The sequence below is a fragment of the Spodoptera frugiperda genome, chromosome 1, assembly GCF_023101765.2.
Source record: "Spodoptera frugiperda isolate SF20-4 chromosome 1, AGI-APGP_CSIRO_Sfru_2.0, whole genome shotgun sequence".
NCBI classification, from domain to species: Eukaryota; Metazoa; Arthropoda; class Insecta; order Lepidoptera; family Noctuidae; genus Spodoptera; species Spodoptera frugiperda.
Window position 1 is genome coordinate 13,090,692 of NC_064212.1, and position 17,384 is coordinate 13,108,075.

At 36.5% G+C, this 17,384-nt stretch overlaps 1 protein-coding gene and 1 non-coding gene across 2 annotated transcripts; one reads left to right on the plus strand and one right to left on the minus strand.

Moving 5' to 3' along the window:
- Positions 1 to 1,055: 1,055 nt before the first annotated feature.
- Positions 1,056 to 1,174, plus strand: LOC118273762 (5S ribosomal RNA). The gene has a single exon (XR_004783434.1). It is a non-coding gene; the product is annotated as a 5S ribosomal RNA (ribosomal RNA).
- Positions 1,175 to 5,343: 4,169 nt separating this feature from the next.
- On the minus strand, positions 5,344 to 8,146 carry LOC118273475 (serine/arginine-rich splicing factor 4-like). Its single transcript, XM_035590456.2, has 4 exons — positions 7,891 to 8,146; positions 7,139 to 7,419; positions 5,942 to 6,132; positions 5,344 to 5,520 (listed from the first exon to the last, which is right to left on the minus strand). Exons 1-4 carry the CDS (start codon positions 8,022 to 8,024, stop codon positions 5,395 to 5,397), a joined length of 732 nt encoding a protein of 243 aa, XP_035446349.2. The 5' UTR covers positions 8,025 to 8,146; the 3' UTR covers positions 5,344 to 5,394.
- Positions 8,147 to 17,384: the final 9,238 nt, after the last annotated feature.

Consider the following 17,384-nt stretch of genomic DNA (forward strand, 5'->3'; position numbering starts at 1 on the left):
TCTATGACTTCTCCTGCCTTGGGCGAGGCGAGAGGGAGTGTGAGACTCTTACAGACTAAAAACCACCCCGTTCTTACTTCTGGTTTTTAAGCAGCACCAGTAGTTACAATTTTCCGCTCTTGACGAAACCTTAGTTGTCAAACTTTCACAATAGTACTTTCTAGAACAAAACAATCAAAATTTTTAATAATCCTTTTTGAAAATCAATCACCATAGTTAGGATGTATCGGTCACATCTAGTCTCTATATATCCGTGTCCATAATTCTAAAAGGAGCACAAAGGCCCACATACGGCTTTATCTAATTTACTATTGTTTCAAACGAAACTAAATTTCTTTGATCATAAGTAGTTAGGAGACCCGTCTGTGTAGTTTATAAAATTCAGAAGCTCTACATACGATCGCCTGTGATAAATTATTGAGCAAAGAGTATTTGTACGCAGCTGTGTCTGTGCTATAACTATATTGGTAGGCGTTTTATGGTGTAAATGAATTAAAACGTTTTATCGTAGATTTTGATAAAATACAATGATTATGTACCTACTTATTATAATTGTAAGGCTTGTGTACATCAATTTTAACGAGACGTATCTCCTGATGGTAAGCAATCGCCGCCGCTCGAAACACTAGAGGCGTTACAAGTACAATTTAAGGTGGAACAAATTTAAGGTGGGACAAGTGCGTTATGGGGTTAGGAATTTAAGGGTTGTTGGGAATTGGGAAAATTTAAAGTTAAACCTTATATAATTATAATCTTTATCTTATTTACATAACCTACGTACATTTTTTTTAAATTGTTTAATAATATTTATTTTAGGAACTATAAAAACTTATTCAAAATTCATGAAATCTTAATCTACTAACCATCTTAATAGAAATGTATTTTGTATGTTAATTAAGTCTTGAAACAAAATAACAATTTGTTATTGGGAGGCACGTTTGTGCCCCCAGCCAAGTGGAGCAGCTATGTCATTTTTAAATAAAAAGAATTAAATCGCGTGCCATGAATATTTGTAGAAACTACTTCATGTGTACCTCCAATTTAAGAACTCTATCGTCAACGTCCATACCATGTTGAAAACACCGGTTCTCGTCCGATCACCGAAGTTAAGCAACATCGGGCGCAGTCAGTACTTGGATGGGTGACCGCCTGGGAACACTGCGTGACGTTGACTTTTTGTTTAATTTTTTACCTAATTTGAACTTGTATTGATTTTAAAAACTCTTGATACTTTTTTAATTTAATTACGAGACATTTAGTTCAATTGAAACATTTATATGGGGAACTCTTTGTGTCTGGCCAACGGACCTTTTTACCCATTTTTATTTTTAGGGTCATTAAACTAAACGCATTAAGCGAAAGGGCGCAAAACTGATCAAGTGTAAATATCTAATGTTTTTATTTGCGCCATTTCGAGGGTTCGGGACCGGGAATGTTAAATGTTGGAATAGAAAAATATTTTAAACAAGGATAGCAGTGTGTTATTTTTGCTAAGTATAAGTGTCACAGCCAATAAAAAATATCCATACTCATTGCGTCATTAAGTAATTTTAACTATCTTCTATTAATTTATTTATTTTTTATGGAGATGGGAGGCAAACGAGCTGAAGGATTACCTGATGGTAAGCGCCTATGTGATCCGCATAGGTGAGTGTACGTTGCCATCTTTAAAAAAATTTCAATTGATCAAATCAAATACCATGTATTTAAGTATAAAAAATCTTTGATTAAAAAATATTGGATAAAAAAATTACAATAATTTAAAAACAGAATCACAAAAATGCCACGTAATTCTTATCCATACTTCACAAATCCACGTAACACAGCGGGGTTTAGTGTTGGGCGGCATTAATTTGGCAAAATCAGGCGACATTTCGGAACATTTTGGCAGATGCTAGCTTTAAATCGTTATCGTAATTGATAGAAACAGGAGCACTTTTTCGAGATCCCTAAAAGGATCCCTGTTTTCTAAGCTAAGCTGTTTATCTTCCGATAGGAGTCATTTAGAGAGGTGTAGGGAATTATTTGTTCTCGAATGAGTACTTGAAAGAGGAGGAACGTGTTTTCGTTTCGTTTTGTGTAAAAGTTTAATAGATGGTTTACCATATATTATGTAGATCCTTTAATGATCTATTTAAAGGAATTTAAAGTCACTCAAGAAATAGTTTGTTCAAATAGTCACTCCGCCTTTTTGTTTATACACTAGGATTGTCCCCTGTGTCGCGGGTGCATTCACAAACATACAAATTCAAATGCACATGACACCCAGACCCTAAACAACAAGATTATGTGCATCACATAAAGAATGCGAGAAACGAATCCGCTACAGGTTGCACGGCAGCCTGTTACTCGGCCACTACGCTTACCGTGTGAACTATACTACTTTAAAAGTAAAAAAATACGTGACAGATTCCAACAAATCTAGAAACGTTTAGAATAATCTCTACAATATCTTTTATCTAGAATTAAAAACACACTTATTTGAAATCAGACTAATCAGCATCAATACTTCCCATATAACGATTTCCCTCTCAAAAAGACGCACCTTTCAAAATAAGATGTAAGTAATGTGATTAAAATACGTTTTACATGTATTTGAAACATACTTCACCAACGTTAGATATAATATAAAAATCCACCCTGACTTTATTTATACACACAAAATAAAATGCAACCAATTACTTTAAAACGAAAGTCGTGAGCTGTGAGTTGAATGCAAATATAAAAAGGAACCCCGCTACCCGGGTTCCGCTGCTACCCCGACTGCTCGGCCCCCGACCCCCAAGTCCCGTGGGTAAATATGGCGGATGAATTAAAATTATAACAAGTACCGTCTACTTACTATGTACGTTTATTTAATTTCTTGTAAATTATAGAATAGCTAGGGGAGATTATTGTTTATTTTTTGAGATATTTTTGGTGTGTGATACTTAAATAATTTAGTTCGTTTTGGGAATTTTAATAACTGGAATTAAATAAATTTTTAAATGAATTTTGAAAATCAAAAACATTACAAAATTCTTTCTTATTTTTTCTAATAGAAAAGGGCATTATTTATACTTATACGACAGCAACATTATAGGAAATACTTTCTAAATTAAAAATGTAAATGAGTAGAATAGAAACTAAGGCACGAGTATATGTCAGTAGGGTATATACATACGTAATCAAAGTCACAAAAGTACTTACTCGCCGAGTCATTTTGAAAAAAACTCAAAGATGGCCGAGGGGAGCAACTACAAAATCGATTAGTCGGATTTTCGTTTGTCATGCGATCACTAAAAGTTACGGGATTACGTTTTTCAATCTGGGCCGCTGTTGCAGGATTCTGCCCTCTAAACTTGAGTTTTATGCACACTGAATCACACTTGTGACCTATGTCCACTCATAAACGTATATCTGCATTCTGCAATAACTACAATTCATACGTGATCATGTCATTGTTGTTTGCAACAGTGGCAAAAACTGGATCTAAAGATGGTGATATCATCTTTAGATAAAGAAGACGAAATAATAAACAGCAGAGACTGTTTATATTTCTAAACTATGTAATTGTTTATGATTTTTTAAGGGGTAAATGTCATCCAATGACTTCTCCCGCCTTGGGCGAGGCGAGAGAGTGTCAGACTTTTACTGACTAAAAACCACCCCGTTCCTACTCCTACTTTTCGAGCCGGATTCCCGGTAAATCCGCTAGGTAGTTTACAGCTCCGGATCAGGCATCCGCCCTACTGGGCCCCATCTGTGATGGTTTGATGCCTGTATATGTAAAGGTACCATGTGCAGGAATAGCTGTACTGAAACAGTCCCAATCGTGCCAGAAGACAATCCGTCTACCACACATCAAAAGATGGCAACGGATGAATTTTAAAAAGTAGCTGCAGATAAAATATTGATGTGTCATTGACGTGTGGCATATTTGCATGCTACACGCACGTGGTCTCTCCAGGGAGCAAGGGAAAGGGACATGTGTGCAAACGTGAGCCCTCCCTACTTCTTTTTAAGGGTGAAAATCGATTTGTGCAGATGTTTTTGACACTTCAAAAAGCTTGATTTTTAGAAAAAGAGGAAATTCCGTTTTCGTACTTATAAAGTGCGATAAAATTGTTATCGAAAAGGTCAGATGTCATGGTTCTAAACCACACCCTCGACGCTTGCAGCGCCTAAACTTACGCTTTCACGACAGACTCAATTTTAAAAATGCACATAATTTGTTACCATTATAAATAAAGAAAAACATTTTGGCACTCCCTGAGTAAGTAACTAGTGAAAATATACTTGTTGCGTGTCAAAACTGTATGTATTGACAGCAGTTTATAGGGAATTAAACTGAAAGGGGGTAAGTATAATAAAGGGGCTTCAAGGGAAACTATTATTTTTAATAGGAGGGTCATCAATAGTTTATAATAAACGTCATATAATCATTCTAAAATACTCATTAAGATAGAAGCTATTTTAATTACAGTATAAAAAAAAATTGAGACCAACATGAAAAATTTTAAAATCATCTGCCTGTCACTTAGCTGATTTCTACAGCCCACTAAGTTGTACGAAACACATTTTTTTGATATAGATAAACGGTAAACGAGCAGACGGATCACCGCCGCCCATGGACACCGAAAACATTGCTCTCCTCCCATACCAAGGACAATACAAAGTACACACTTAATGTATATTATGAGCGTGTTCTACGCTCCAGAATACATAAGTTACAAAAAAATTAACTTAAACCAGTAAATTAATTCATTAAAATTTACGTATCCCTGCTATTTTCCTCGACTAAGGTCGATTATCCATAAAACCAACAGTGAGGGAATCCCATAAATTCAGCTATAATCCGTCTGGATGCAAGTTGAGTGGGGGGAACTAATGGCTTGACTAAAACACAGCGAAAGTTTTAAATTAGTAGCGAATCGTGAAGTTATCGAGCGTAAAATTGACGTGCCTAAGGGAAAAAGGGGGTCGAACTGTGTATTTTATGCCATGGCGGTCTTATGGGGTTCGGTCTTCGTATATGTCTTAATAAACAATGGTAATGTGAAGAAGATATTTTTTATGTTTATACAATCAAGTGAGTAATATTAGCTGTTATAACTTTTTCAAATAGACCGAAAAGGCACTTTTGAGCAAAATATCTATCTTTCTCTCAGTCAGTCCTCTAGTGAAGCTAATCGCTCGTTCCAAAATGTAGATTCCTATGGATATATACTCTTTTTCAATCAGGTTTCATTATTGGTCCCATCTATTGAAGAGTACCTAAATGTTTCATCTGCTAGGCACTGAATAAGGCAGTAAACTTGTATTGAATAAGATTAGAAGAATTAAAATAAAACTTGTTGATACATGGAAAAGAACTAAATATAATTGAACTAAAGGGACTATATAAAACAACAGTTAGACGGCTTGCAAAAATCCTAGCTTCTTATATAATAGCAGTTCCCATCGCTTCAGCTTCGCGATGGGGGCGTCATTGTCCACCTTCTTACTTCTTTTATATTTTCTGAAGAAATCTGCATCGACCTGAGGAAATTAATCTCTTTTTAAAATCATGCCTATTATGTCTCTTATTCTTGAATTGTCTTCTTTGTAAATCTACTTACAGGACTCTTGGATCCAAGCATGTTCCAAAATCATTTTTAACATAATCAGCAACCTGCTTTACGTCAGTTAAGTTACAAGAACTTATGCCGTCCTAGTAGTAAGCGGGTTGGTGGCAAAACGCAGACTTATCAACGTTTAAAAAACCCACATAATAAGGCGTAACCTCATTTTTATTGAGAATTCGAGTTTAATTGCAAAATCCGTATCTACTGTAACTATCAATTTCGAAAATCAAAAACATTAGGTCCATTTTACTTTGCTGGGGAGTCTAAAATTGATTTTTTTAGGTCAGGTTGCGCTGACAGACAGAACAAGAAAAAAAACCACTTATAATGCCCACCTTGACTCTCTGATCAATATTATCGCTGGTCTTTGCAGTGGCTTCGATAGCGGGTTCGCTCTTGTTTTTCGACCTCGGATAGAACAGCCATCGTTTGGACCCCAGACCATCACTCTTCAGGATTTCTTCGATGCGATCGTGACGCTTCCTCGTCGCCAGAAATTTTGATGGGTTCTTCTTGGTTTTGCTTGCTAAAACAGAAATATCTATATGTATAATACTTCAATAATGACATTTCTTCAAGACTGTACCGTTAGAGCCTTTAAGATCTCACAATAAAAATGGAGAACATCTCCATTTAAAAAAATACTTCTCGACTCTCATGCGAAATGTTTATTGCCATAAAATGTTATGCTTAAATCGAAAAACCTGTAAATAATTTGTCCGATGTGGAAATCGAGCAAGTGAAGCTCTTGATACGATCTAGAAGTATACGCGCTTTGAGATGATTCGAGGGCTATGATTGGTTGATGTATTTGAGCTGGCCAATCACAGCGCCGTATGCCCTCTCGTTTCGACCACATTAAACGTAAAGCAAACTCGTACTAAGGGTACAGTTTCCATCTTTCACTTCCACAAACCGTAGGTTACGGTTACATAACAACTCGTAATACTGAAGCCATATGAAATCTTTGTTTATTATTAGAAGGTGGAAGTTCTTCAAACAATTGACGTTGTTCCACGAAGGCTATATTCTACGAACATGGCTTTTCTTTTATGGAAGCCAGACATTGTACATCTCAAACACCAACGACCTTACACATAGACTTCAAACATAAAGTTAGAACAAACTCATTGAATTATTGTGTAATAATAATTGGATAAGTTGAGATTTTTCTTCTTCCTGAAGATAAAGCAAGACTAACAAAAAGTGATAATATAATAACTTTACATAAGTCAGTCATCACACACGACAAGGTAAGTGATTAGCGCCGCTTATTATGCCCGATATTTGACAAATAGCTCAGCATTTATAGCATAGCTAACAAAAAGTATGTCTCATGATAAACATTTAGCAGCTGCGGACTAACTAGCGGGTTTACCAAGGCTCCAGATCGAAAAGCGGGAGTAGGAACGGGGTGATTTTTAGTCAGTAAGAGTCTGACACTCCCTCTCGCCTCGCCTAAGGAGAGATAAGTCATTGGATGATTTTTCCTCCTAAATATGTTATAATATATATAAAATAAAATTACTCACCGGTCAAATATAAAACTCTAAAGGCATCTAGGAACCCTGGCTCCTTATAGTTCAGCTCACGGTTGCGTGTGCCAGATTGTGAGTGACTGTGACTCCGTGATCTTGTGCGGGATCGAGTCCGGGATCGGGAATGAGATCGCGATCTGGATCGAGATCTCGACTTTGTCCGCGTTCTGGAATGAGATCTGGTCCTCGACCGAGATCTCCTTGCACTGCCACTCCGAGATCTCGAATGTTTGGGCTCTCTCGTTTTGCGTCTTCTGTCTTTCGATCGACTACGTCTGAAAAAGTATTATTAGGTATGAAGCTTCAGTAGCTATATGTACTATAACAAAAATATTGTCTACACCATTTAAAATTATGTCACACTGTTAAAATAAATAACGCATCGTCACGGCTTTTGTCCTCGAAGGGTAAATAGAGATGCATGGTACGTAATGCCACTGTACAAGACTCCGTGCTACTACTGAGAAATTTTCAAAAAACCGAAAAAACCCCCGTAATGCTTTGCACATCACGGGAATCGAACCCGAGATCCCTTGTCCGGTCGCAATTGCGACCAACGAGGCAGTCTGTAAATATATAAATGTACAATGTAAATGACTTAGTTCTTCAATAAATATCCTGTCTTTGGTTCACAGGACTGTGACTCCAAGAAGGACCGTGTTCTTTGGATTCTAAAATGTGTTTCCATCAATATCTCTAATAAATTAATCACAACGCCCCTGTCTATCATAAGACACCAGCCTTACCTTCCTCTATCCCGACCATCATTCAAGGTAGCCAGTCCATAATATTCACCGAAACCATCGCCATGATCAGGATATTCTTCAGGTGGTCGCATTGGGGGGTACGGTGGGGGGTAGGGGTAACCATAACCATCCATCAACCATCAACCAATCCACAAACTTCACATACAATGTCCAAAAAGATATACACAAATAATTTTCGTATGAACATTCGTTTCGATACGTGTCACTGTCAAATTTTGTCTTTTTATTTTTTTTAAGTTTTCTGCGTTTGGTGGAGGTTGCGTTTTTATTTTAATCGTTTTTGTTTCAAAGCATCTACAGCTGATGATAGACTATAAAACATCGATAATTAAGAAATTCTACATGATAAATCGAAAATATTTTATTCACTAATGTACCTATGTATTACAAAATATGTGTACCTTTATTACAAAATTTGCTGTAAAACATCATCAATTTAATTTTTCTTTCGTAAATAAAAATAGAAACTATTATTCCCTAACTCGTGCTGCTCCCAAACCTTATCTCATAATAAGATTTTTTTCCTTCTAAAACAAAGCATTTAATATCCATTTGTATAGCGGTCTTTTGGGACCCACTCTCGCAACATAGCCCTTTTAAATTGTCAAATCAAAACCCCCTTTTTAAAAACAAACTTTTCCTCAAAAAGTCATTAAGGCACAGCCATTAATACGATAATCTTTGAAAAAATTTCTAAGACATTATTATCGAAAATACTTACGACATTTTGCGAGTTTCGAATCGATTGTAATCGAGTAAAAAGTTGGAGAGTAACTTATCGATTTCGACAGAAAGAACAATTAAAGAAGTAAGATAAATTAGGAATCGATGAATGCTTAATGGTTCCCTCCATTAGAGGGTTTTGAGTTGGGGCGGGATTTTTTAAGAAAAAAATTAACTACTCTCCTTTAAAGTTTGAGGGAGAACACGGATCTAAAGAGGATGGAAGCGCCGTGTCCCATTAAGAAATGCTTGAATATGATGATAATGTAAGTGGAGTTTTTTACTCGTATAAGCCGGTAAACGAGCACATGGGTCATCTGATGGTAAGCAATCACGCCGCCCATGGAAACCCGAAACATACCCCAGAGGCAAGAGCATTGCCGGCCTTTTTGAGGTTAGGAATTTAAGGTTTATTGAGGATTCGAGGATTGGGAAGGGGATCTTCGATCGAGCCGGCACATTCGTGCCGAAGCATGTCTCTCTCTCTCTCCCCACACTTAAATCCTACAAACTTAGAGTAATCCAGTTTTCCTATAACCCTTCCATAACCGCTAACTCGTTTGCATCAGCGAAGGCAGTACACTGTTCTTTAACTCGACTACTCACAGCCGCGGTCTATTCTTCACTTACTTTTTAATATTCCGCAAGTTTTCTGCTCATTTAGATTTTATACTAAGTGTACTTTGTTATAGCCGGCCACCGGCCTCCAGTGGGTTTTAAACTACGTCCAATAAGTGCAATTTATTTTTCATGAATTTCTGCTGCACTGTTGCCCAAGTTATCGGTCGGAAGGGTTTGTGAAGTTTTGTGGCGGATTTTTATGGTGTTTTGTTCTTGTTTTTAGTGTAATGCTGCTGCTTTGAGTATAAGCTAGATTTTGTTGAGTTTCGAATAAGTTTTACTACTTGTCCAAGTGTGGGAGAGCCATGCTGGCACGAACAGGCCGGCTTGACTAGAGTGATACCATGGCCTCATAGAAAACCGATGTGAAACAAACGAACGAATTACCAATCCCTATCATCCCAATCCCCAACAACCCTTAAATTCCTAACCCCCAAATGGCCGGCAACGCACTTGTAACGCCTCTGGTGTTTCAGGTGTCCGGGTGCGGTGGCGATTGATTGCCATCAGGTGATCTGGATGCTCGTTTGCTGGCGTATATGACAAAAAAATCTTATGGGTAGGTTTGCAATGGTGGAGCATTTAGGCTAAAAATCTACATTTAGAGGAGTTCCCCTTACGATTTCGCAATTCTTATCGCTATTTCATTGAAAACATTATTTGTGAAAGTTTTCAGTCTTCATTAAAATATTTTAGTACATTCATCAATCATCTAAAAATAAACAACAGCACAATTGCTTGAGTTGAACGCTCGAAAGAAAAAATACGTAGTTCTTTACAAAACTTTATTAAAGATTTTCAGTATTAAAATACTTTCCTAATTATATTCTAGCGTTATCAGTATATTTTGAGTAAATTTTTCATTCCATCCGCTAGATATAATCCATTACTCACTTTTCACAAAACCCACGGGAAGGGTTTCCTTATCTCAGCCGTGGTCCTAATGGCTTGGATCTCGTAAATTAATTAATTTACTAATGACTACACCTTCTTTATTTTCTTTAGATACCATCAAGCCTATTTTTATTCAAAAAGGTCTAATATTTAGCGTCCTGTAGTTACCAGGTTGACTGTTGAATATGAGGTCCTAAGATTCTTTGAGAGAAGGTGAAGTAAGATTGGGACTTATAATAGCAAATGGTTGTGGTGTTCAGTCGGGTGGTGTGGTCGGGTTCGAAACCTCCCAAACAGCAAAGTACCAATAAGACCTTTTCCGACTTTCTAAGATTATTTAGACACAACTGCCTTATGGTGAAGGAAAACATTGTGAGGAAACTTAGACGTATAATTTCTAATTATAATTTGAGATCGCCAACCCCATTGAGCAAGCGTGGTGATTAATGCTTCACAGTCTGATTGCTATTTTAAAGACTACAATTATGTGTAGTATAGTTTTGATATTGGACAAATATTTCAAGGATACGCGCCCAGGTCTAAAAGTGTATAATTATATTATAGTTTCATATGCCTGATGAAAACTAGGTATATGGAAAACAAATCTATGTAAACCCACGATACCTAACTTATTCCATTACCAATATAGAAAAAAATCAGGTTGCAAACTGAAAAAATAGATTTGAAATTAATACACGAACTGAAACTTTTAGCACTCATTCCACTCTGATTTCAGTAACAGTTTTAATGAAACGTGAAACTTGGAAATGCATGTAAAATGTACTGAAAAAAAATATTAAAAGTAAGTAAATAAGCGCAATTTCAACGTCACTCATTCGGAGTCAAAGCTTGGAAGTTTGTTATGATTTTTTGGAGTGCGAGGAAAAAAATTGTAAATCGTACTAATTAACTGAAAATAGTAGCAGTAAAGGTAACCTAGTTTTCAAGTAGTTAGGGTTACATGTTTCGAGTTTTAATTTCTCAGTAAGAACTTTGACTGTGTTGGTTAAGTGGTTTTACCGTTGGGCTACCGAGCAAAAATTTTCGTCGTCAGTTTCGAATTGTGCCCAGTGTATAACTATGGCTATACTTTAGCTCGCTGTCCGACCAGAACCAGACCCGTGCGTACGGCGCGTCGCTTTCTGTCCGCGCCTTAAAGAGCCATCAGACCACAGACATCAGCCCTACAGGAACATGGTTCTGGAGCTGCGGAATACCTAGCGGGTTTACCGGGGCTCCAGCTCGAAAATCAGGAGTAGGAACGGGTGGTATTTAGTCAGTAAGAGTCTGACACTTCCATTCGCTTACATACTGTTTTGATTAAATTGGCACTCTTTTGGCAAAGTTATTAATCACGATTCACGAGATATTATTTCAAATAAAATAGAAAAAATATACCTACCGGTTTCATATCCCACCCCAAGAAAAAAACACACGATTTTAATTTAAAATATTTCAATTTCGAAACTCATATTCCCAGTAATTTCGCAGACGGCAACCCTAGATTTTTCTATTTGAATATAATTTGTGCAGTCACCGGTATTTGGTCGAAAAACGACTCTACAGAATTAAGTATAGGGTACAATTTCGTTCTTATATTTTCTGTTCGTCATAAGTACTTGACTGAAACCCGTGTCATAATATCGCTGGCAGGCATGTGACGTCATGGACAGGAGTGACGTCATTTCGGAGTGTTGCTTCTGTTTTGATATTTCATTGCAAATTGCAATAACAGCTTTTGTAACTTCACGATCTGAAATACCTAATTAATTTTGTTTTAGAGCCTAGTTTGATACAGTACCGTACAACCTTTTGATTTAAGGAGTATAATTAGGTAGTATAATTTTTGTTTCACATTAGATTTTTATATTGACGTTTTAATGTTAAATTCAAATGGACTTGTAATGACCTAAGATTTTATTTTAAAGGGCGGAAAATCATTCAATTACCCACCTTGTGCGTGGCGAGAGGGAGTGTCAGACTCTTAGTGACTAAAAACCATGCCGTTCCTGCTCCTACTTTTGAGCCGAATACCTGGTAACCTGGGCAATCTGCAGCACGTATAATAACCTAAGATACCATTACATATCTTCCTCTAAAAACTGTTTTTACCAACACATAGATAAAAAAAATATACGAATCGAGTAAAACAAGCCATATTTCGTGTACCTCTCACACGAAAACTCTTTTCCTTCAAAATTCTAATAACATAAGTAAGATTCACCGATCCTTTGGTTTACCCTTGTAAATTAGTTTCGCTAGTACACGCCCGCGGGTTTTCTTGCATAAAATTTACATGTTTCCCTCTCCTGAGGGCCATACCAAGTTTTTCCCGGAGATGAAAATGCTGGAAACGCTTAAGATGCCTCTGTCATATTCTTATGGTTGCGACATGAGTGGAATTTTTGGTATTATTACCCCCCTATGTGGTTGGTTTTAAATTGTCGACGATTTTGTCTTTTGTGTAAATTTTTTGGGTGTAAATTTTGTTAAATGTTTTTTGGTTGATTGCTATACTTTTCAAGATTGTATTACTAATTGGAATTGTTTTTAGAATATGCAGTATGAAACTAAGTCTTAACTCTATAATAAAGTAGATAGTCTACGTATCGGTCGTATGCTCTTTCCGTTTTTTTTTTTTTAATAACTTTGCCCCATATAATACGCCAACATACAAGTTCACATGCACGCGACATCCAGACCCGAACCAACGATTTGGGAATCACACAAAGAGTTGCTCCATACGGGAATCGAACTCGCTACATGTTGCACAACAGCCAGTTGTCCAGCCACTGCACCAAACATACAGTCGGTTCTGTAAAACTCAAAACATCATATCCCGAAAAAAAACCCAAAAATTTTCATAACTATTATTATTTTATTTGCCAAAATCAAAGTTCAAGTTGTTAGAGTATAATTTTAACAAGATCACCGTCAGTACACGAGTGGCTCCAATTGCTTTGATAGGTATTTCTATACGCACTCGATATCGATACGAGTTCAAACATAAATCGATCTCGCCGAACATCAAACGATCTTCGAAGAAATGTATCTTCGCATCTGAATGTCAGTAGTGATGCCCAGTGATACCTACTTCATGCGGATTCCAATTTAATTTAGTTTTTTGTATTGCGTTTAAAAGAAATAGTAATTTAAATGGAGGAAGATAAAACTATGACAAATGATAAATTACATTTATTTTTGCTATTACCAGATAACACTTTGAGACGTCAATATCTAAAATAACTAGATGAGGCCGATTATCTATCAAACTACTCTGAGAAGAAATGCCGATATAAATTCAGAGGTCATAGTCTAATTTTAAATCCAGGATAACGTAGGAATTGGTGTTTATCTTGGCAATTATAAATTGCTTTTCTTGATAAACCTTTTTATTTATGTAAACCAAATTTTGGTGCTCTATCCATTACTATTTATTAGCAAATAGTTACACTTCTTTTTACCAAGAAGTAACTTATGACGCAGTCTTAGTAAAAATCTAGTTACGTTAGTTGTCACGGCGCGGGCGAAACAAAGATATGATACATTATTTAACGATTAATATCTCAAACCCCTTAATAATAATATCCGAAATACAAAATATTTATATCTCCCCTTATTAGATACACAACGCCTGAAGCTGCGAAAAAAATATACCTTTACATTGGATAGAAAATTCGACAAAGTTGTTTTGTAGAATATCAGAATAGTTAGTAATTAGTTTACAAACCTAAGTCGTTATAATCTTACCATGTATTTAAGTTGTAATTATGTTCATAACATGTTCATTATGTAAAAGCGAGATGAGATAGACATCACATAGGTAATGTGTACAAAAATCTCTAAAAACAAATGACGATTTAAAAAAACATACAAAACGCACATCACTATCCGCAAACCGTAGGAATCGAGTGGCAGACCAAACGAAACAGGTAAGATCGACGCACTCCAAACTTGTTCGAGATCTTTTTTAAAACGAGACGCACCGTCGATGGTACTTAGTGCCCCCGTTAGATTTTCGGTGTCACGCGAAAAATCCTTGGAAAAATATTTTCCACGAACCTCCACTCCTCATTCCTTTATTTTGCAAAATTCGGCGATGCGTATCGAAATTAGTCGTGGAAGATTTTAATTAAAAAGTAAGTTAGTATTGACTGAGTTATAATTTTCATATTTACAATTGTTGGCTTTGGTTTCCATGAAACAGAAGAGTTACATAAGAGATAACACCGTACGAACAAAAAAACACCTTACCAAGAAGAAAGACAGTCTATTTGTACCGTAAAGTATAAGATATTGCACGCAAAACAAGAAAATAATATAAATAAATAATCAACTCGACGCAAAAAGGCCAGTGGTCAGCCAAAATGCCGTAACCAGCACCAGCACGATGGCAGGAGTCACGACGCAGATTTTCAACACCAACCAATTGTTACTAATCGACCATCTACGATTATTTATCCATTCTCTGTATTCATATATCATAAGCCTATTCCTATTCCTCTTTTCAAAACTATAGTTTCTTGTCTAACCATTTAATTTGAACACTTCCTACATTCTCTCAAAACTTTCCTTAGACAAAATCCACACTATACCCGGGTACGCTGTGTAGACACCTATTGTTGGCATTTCACAGTTGATGTTCTATTGTTTCACTCTATATCGAAACGGAACGAAGCCATTAAGACTCCCAAGGTATCCCCCATTGTTGCATACAAATTGGAGCATTTGCTCAAGTCTAAGAGAAACTGCGATATACAACACCTATAGAAATAACATTATAATCATTAAAAGTATACACCTGTACATAGAAATCAACAATTTTTGTTAATTAGTTCCATTGATATAAAACTTGACTGGCTCTTTGGTCAAGTGGTCGCAAGTACGACTGCCGTACAATGGGTCTCGGGTTCGATTAGTAGGGTCACTAGTAACACAGTGTCTGGAATTGTGCCCAGTGTGTGGCAATTGGCTCACCATCTATTACATGGGACTTATAACACAAATGAGTATACATTGTATAGCGACATTACGTGCCGTAATGTGCACCTCTGTCTACCCATTCAGGGTTAAAAGGCGTGACGTTGCATATAAAAGATGAGTTTACTGCCAATTACCTCCCCGTCTCTCCCAAATCAAAGTTATGATGGAAAATCTCGAATCACCAAAACAAAACTTTTCTTAATAATAAATTAAATACTAGATGCTTGGTAATCACATTAACCTCCATTCAACCAACGAGTTACCCATTCATATCTGTTATATAAAATAGCCAATACGAAGTTTGAAAATCCGACGCGAAATTCCTTGTCGAAAGTAGTCGTCGACTCGAATGTGCCGAGTACGGTGTAAGCTCAGCAACTTGCCACTTAGCCACACTCAAGCGCGCACTCCCTAATGACGCGACGCGTATTGTACCAACTTTTTCATCCGGACTTGCATGAATATGGACTCGGACGCCTTTGTGAGGATCCCTCCTTCCTCGTAAATCTGCTATGTTATCCGCACACCCAGAAAATGCTTAGTTACCCAATTCTGGACCGTGTTCCTTGAAAGTTAAGGGTCTTATCTCATTGGTGTCGCTGCAAAAAAAAGTTTGTTAGTAGGTTTTTTTTATTTATGTTTACGTTATTTTTACACGAGCCTCGTCCTTTCAACGCGGACCATTCACGCTTCGGAGTATATAAAGATGCTCGTTCTAATTGAATCTTCATTACAGCTCGAAAAGACTTTTTTTCTATTTCGTATTTCGTTTTTTGGATTTAGAATTTGGGTTAGTACAACTTTTTTCCTTTTGCCTTTTTTTTGTTCTTTTCGGTTTTTAATTTTTGCTCGTGTTTTTAATTAAAATAACGGAGATGAGAAAGTTTGTTGTTCTCGCCCCGAATATCAACGTTCACGATAATCATTAAAAACAAGTAGTGGACACGGAAAGCTTTGCTTTTATATGGAACTTGGATATAACATTTTTAATGAGAAAGGGTATACGTTTTACCAAAAGTAAAACACACAGTTTTAATCATCATACGATTATTCTAGGAAGCCTAAAACAGATTCGTGTTAAATCGAAACAGCAAATCTAAATATCAACATTTAACTTTTCTTATCTTCAAAGAGGAAAATCGTCATAAAAATAATTTGCCATGATATTTTAAAAGAATACAGAAAGTTTTTTTTTTCTATTCATTTACAATCAGTCGCCAGACTAGGAGCAAATTTGTTGAAAGCTAAATGACGTTTGAAGTGACTACAGGCATTATTTTTGGAATTTGTCAGGGAGCACATCAGCTCTTTTCAATCTTTTGGCCTTACTTCTTGGAATACAGAAAATGGCCCTTAAAATTAAAACCCAAAGACTTTAAAGAGATATTTTCTCAAGCAAACCCATACATCTTTACTAGTACACCGCGCTCGGTCCGCGGCGGTCCATACATCACGCGTTACTTAGGTGTAACTAGAAAAGTGAGGTAATGCTCTCTAAGTGGATTGTAAGACGTTAGCTATCACCTGCGACTCTAATAACAGTTTTACATAATGTCCTTGTAGTTTATGAATAAAATGGCACAATTTGTTTTAAAATTTCAATGTTTCGTATGTGAACATAAGGTTGTGGCGACTTATGACAAAAGTCGCACATCGACGATCAAATCAACGGATGACGTCATAAAAATCCTACATCGCACATGTATAATATGAAGTTTACAGGTTGCGAATAAACATGAATAGAAAATCCCAACGACCAACTGTTTGGCAGAAAACCCGCCAGGTATGATCACCTCGCTTGGTTTCCTGAAAGGTCTTAAATACAAAATCAATGTAAATTAAAAATGCCTTTTTTGTGTATCATGTGTATGCTTATATAAATTTGAAGTCTTGGATGCAAAAGTCGTGTAGATTGAATATTAATTGTTTTATTTCTTTGCATATCATTTGTCAATGTTACTAATCGTATCTAGTTACAAAACATGCTATACTGTACTGTAGCTGTCTAGTCAGAAATACAACTCAGATTTCAGCCCCTTCAGGGAATATAAGGCTTCACATTCCTAGTATGTATTTTGGTTGAACAAGCGTCAGTTGTAACAATGACTGACATCCATCTTCCATGTATGTTGTGTACCAACTACAATTGAAGGGAAATCCCAGTCAGATCCATTTTCATACCATAAATTATGTCAAGTAATCCATAGACCAAACTTCAACTCTGAGAATTGAACCCGGTTGGATAGCCAACG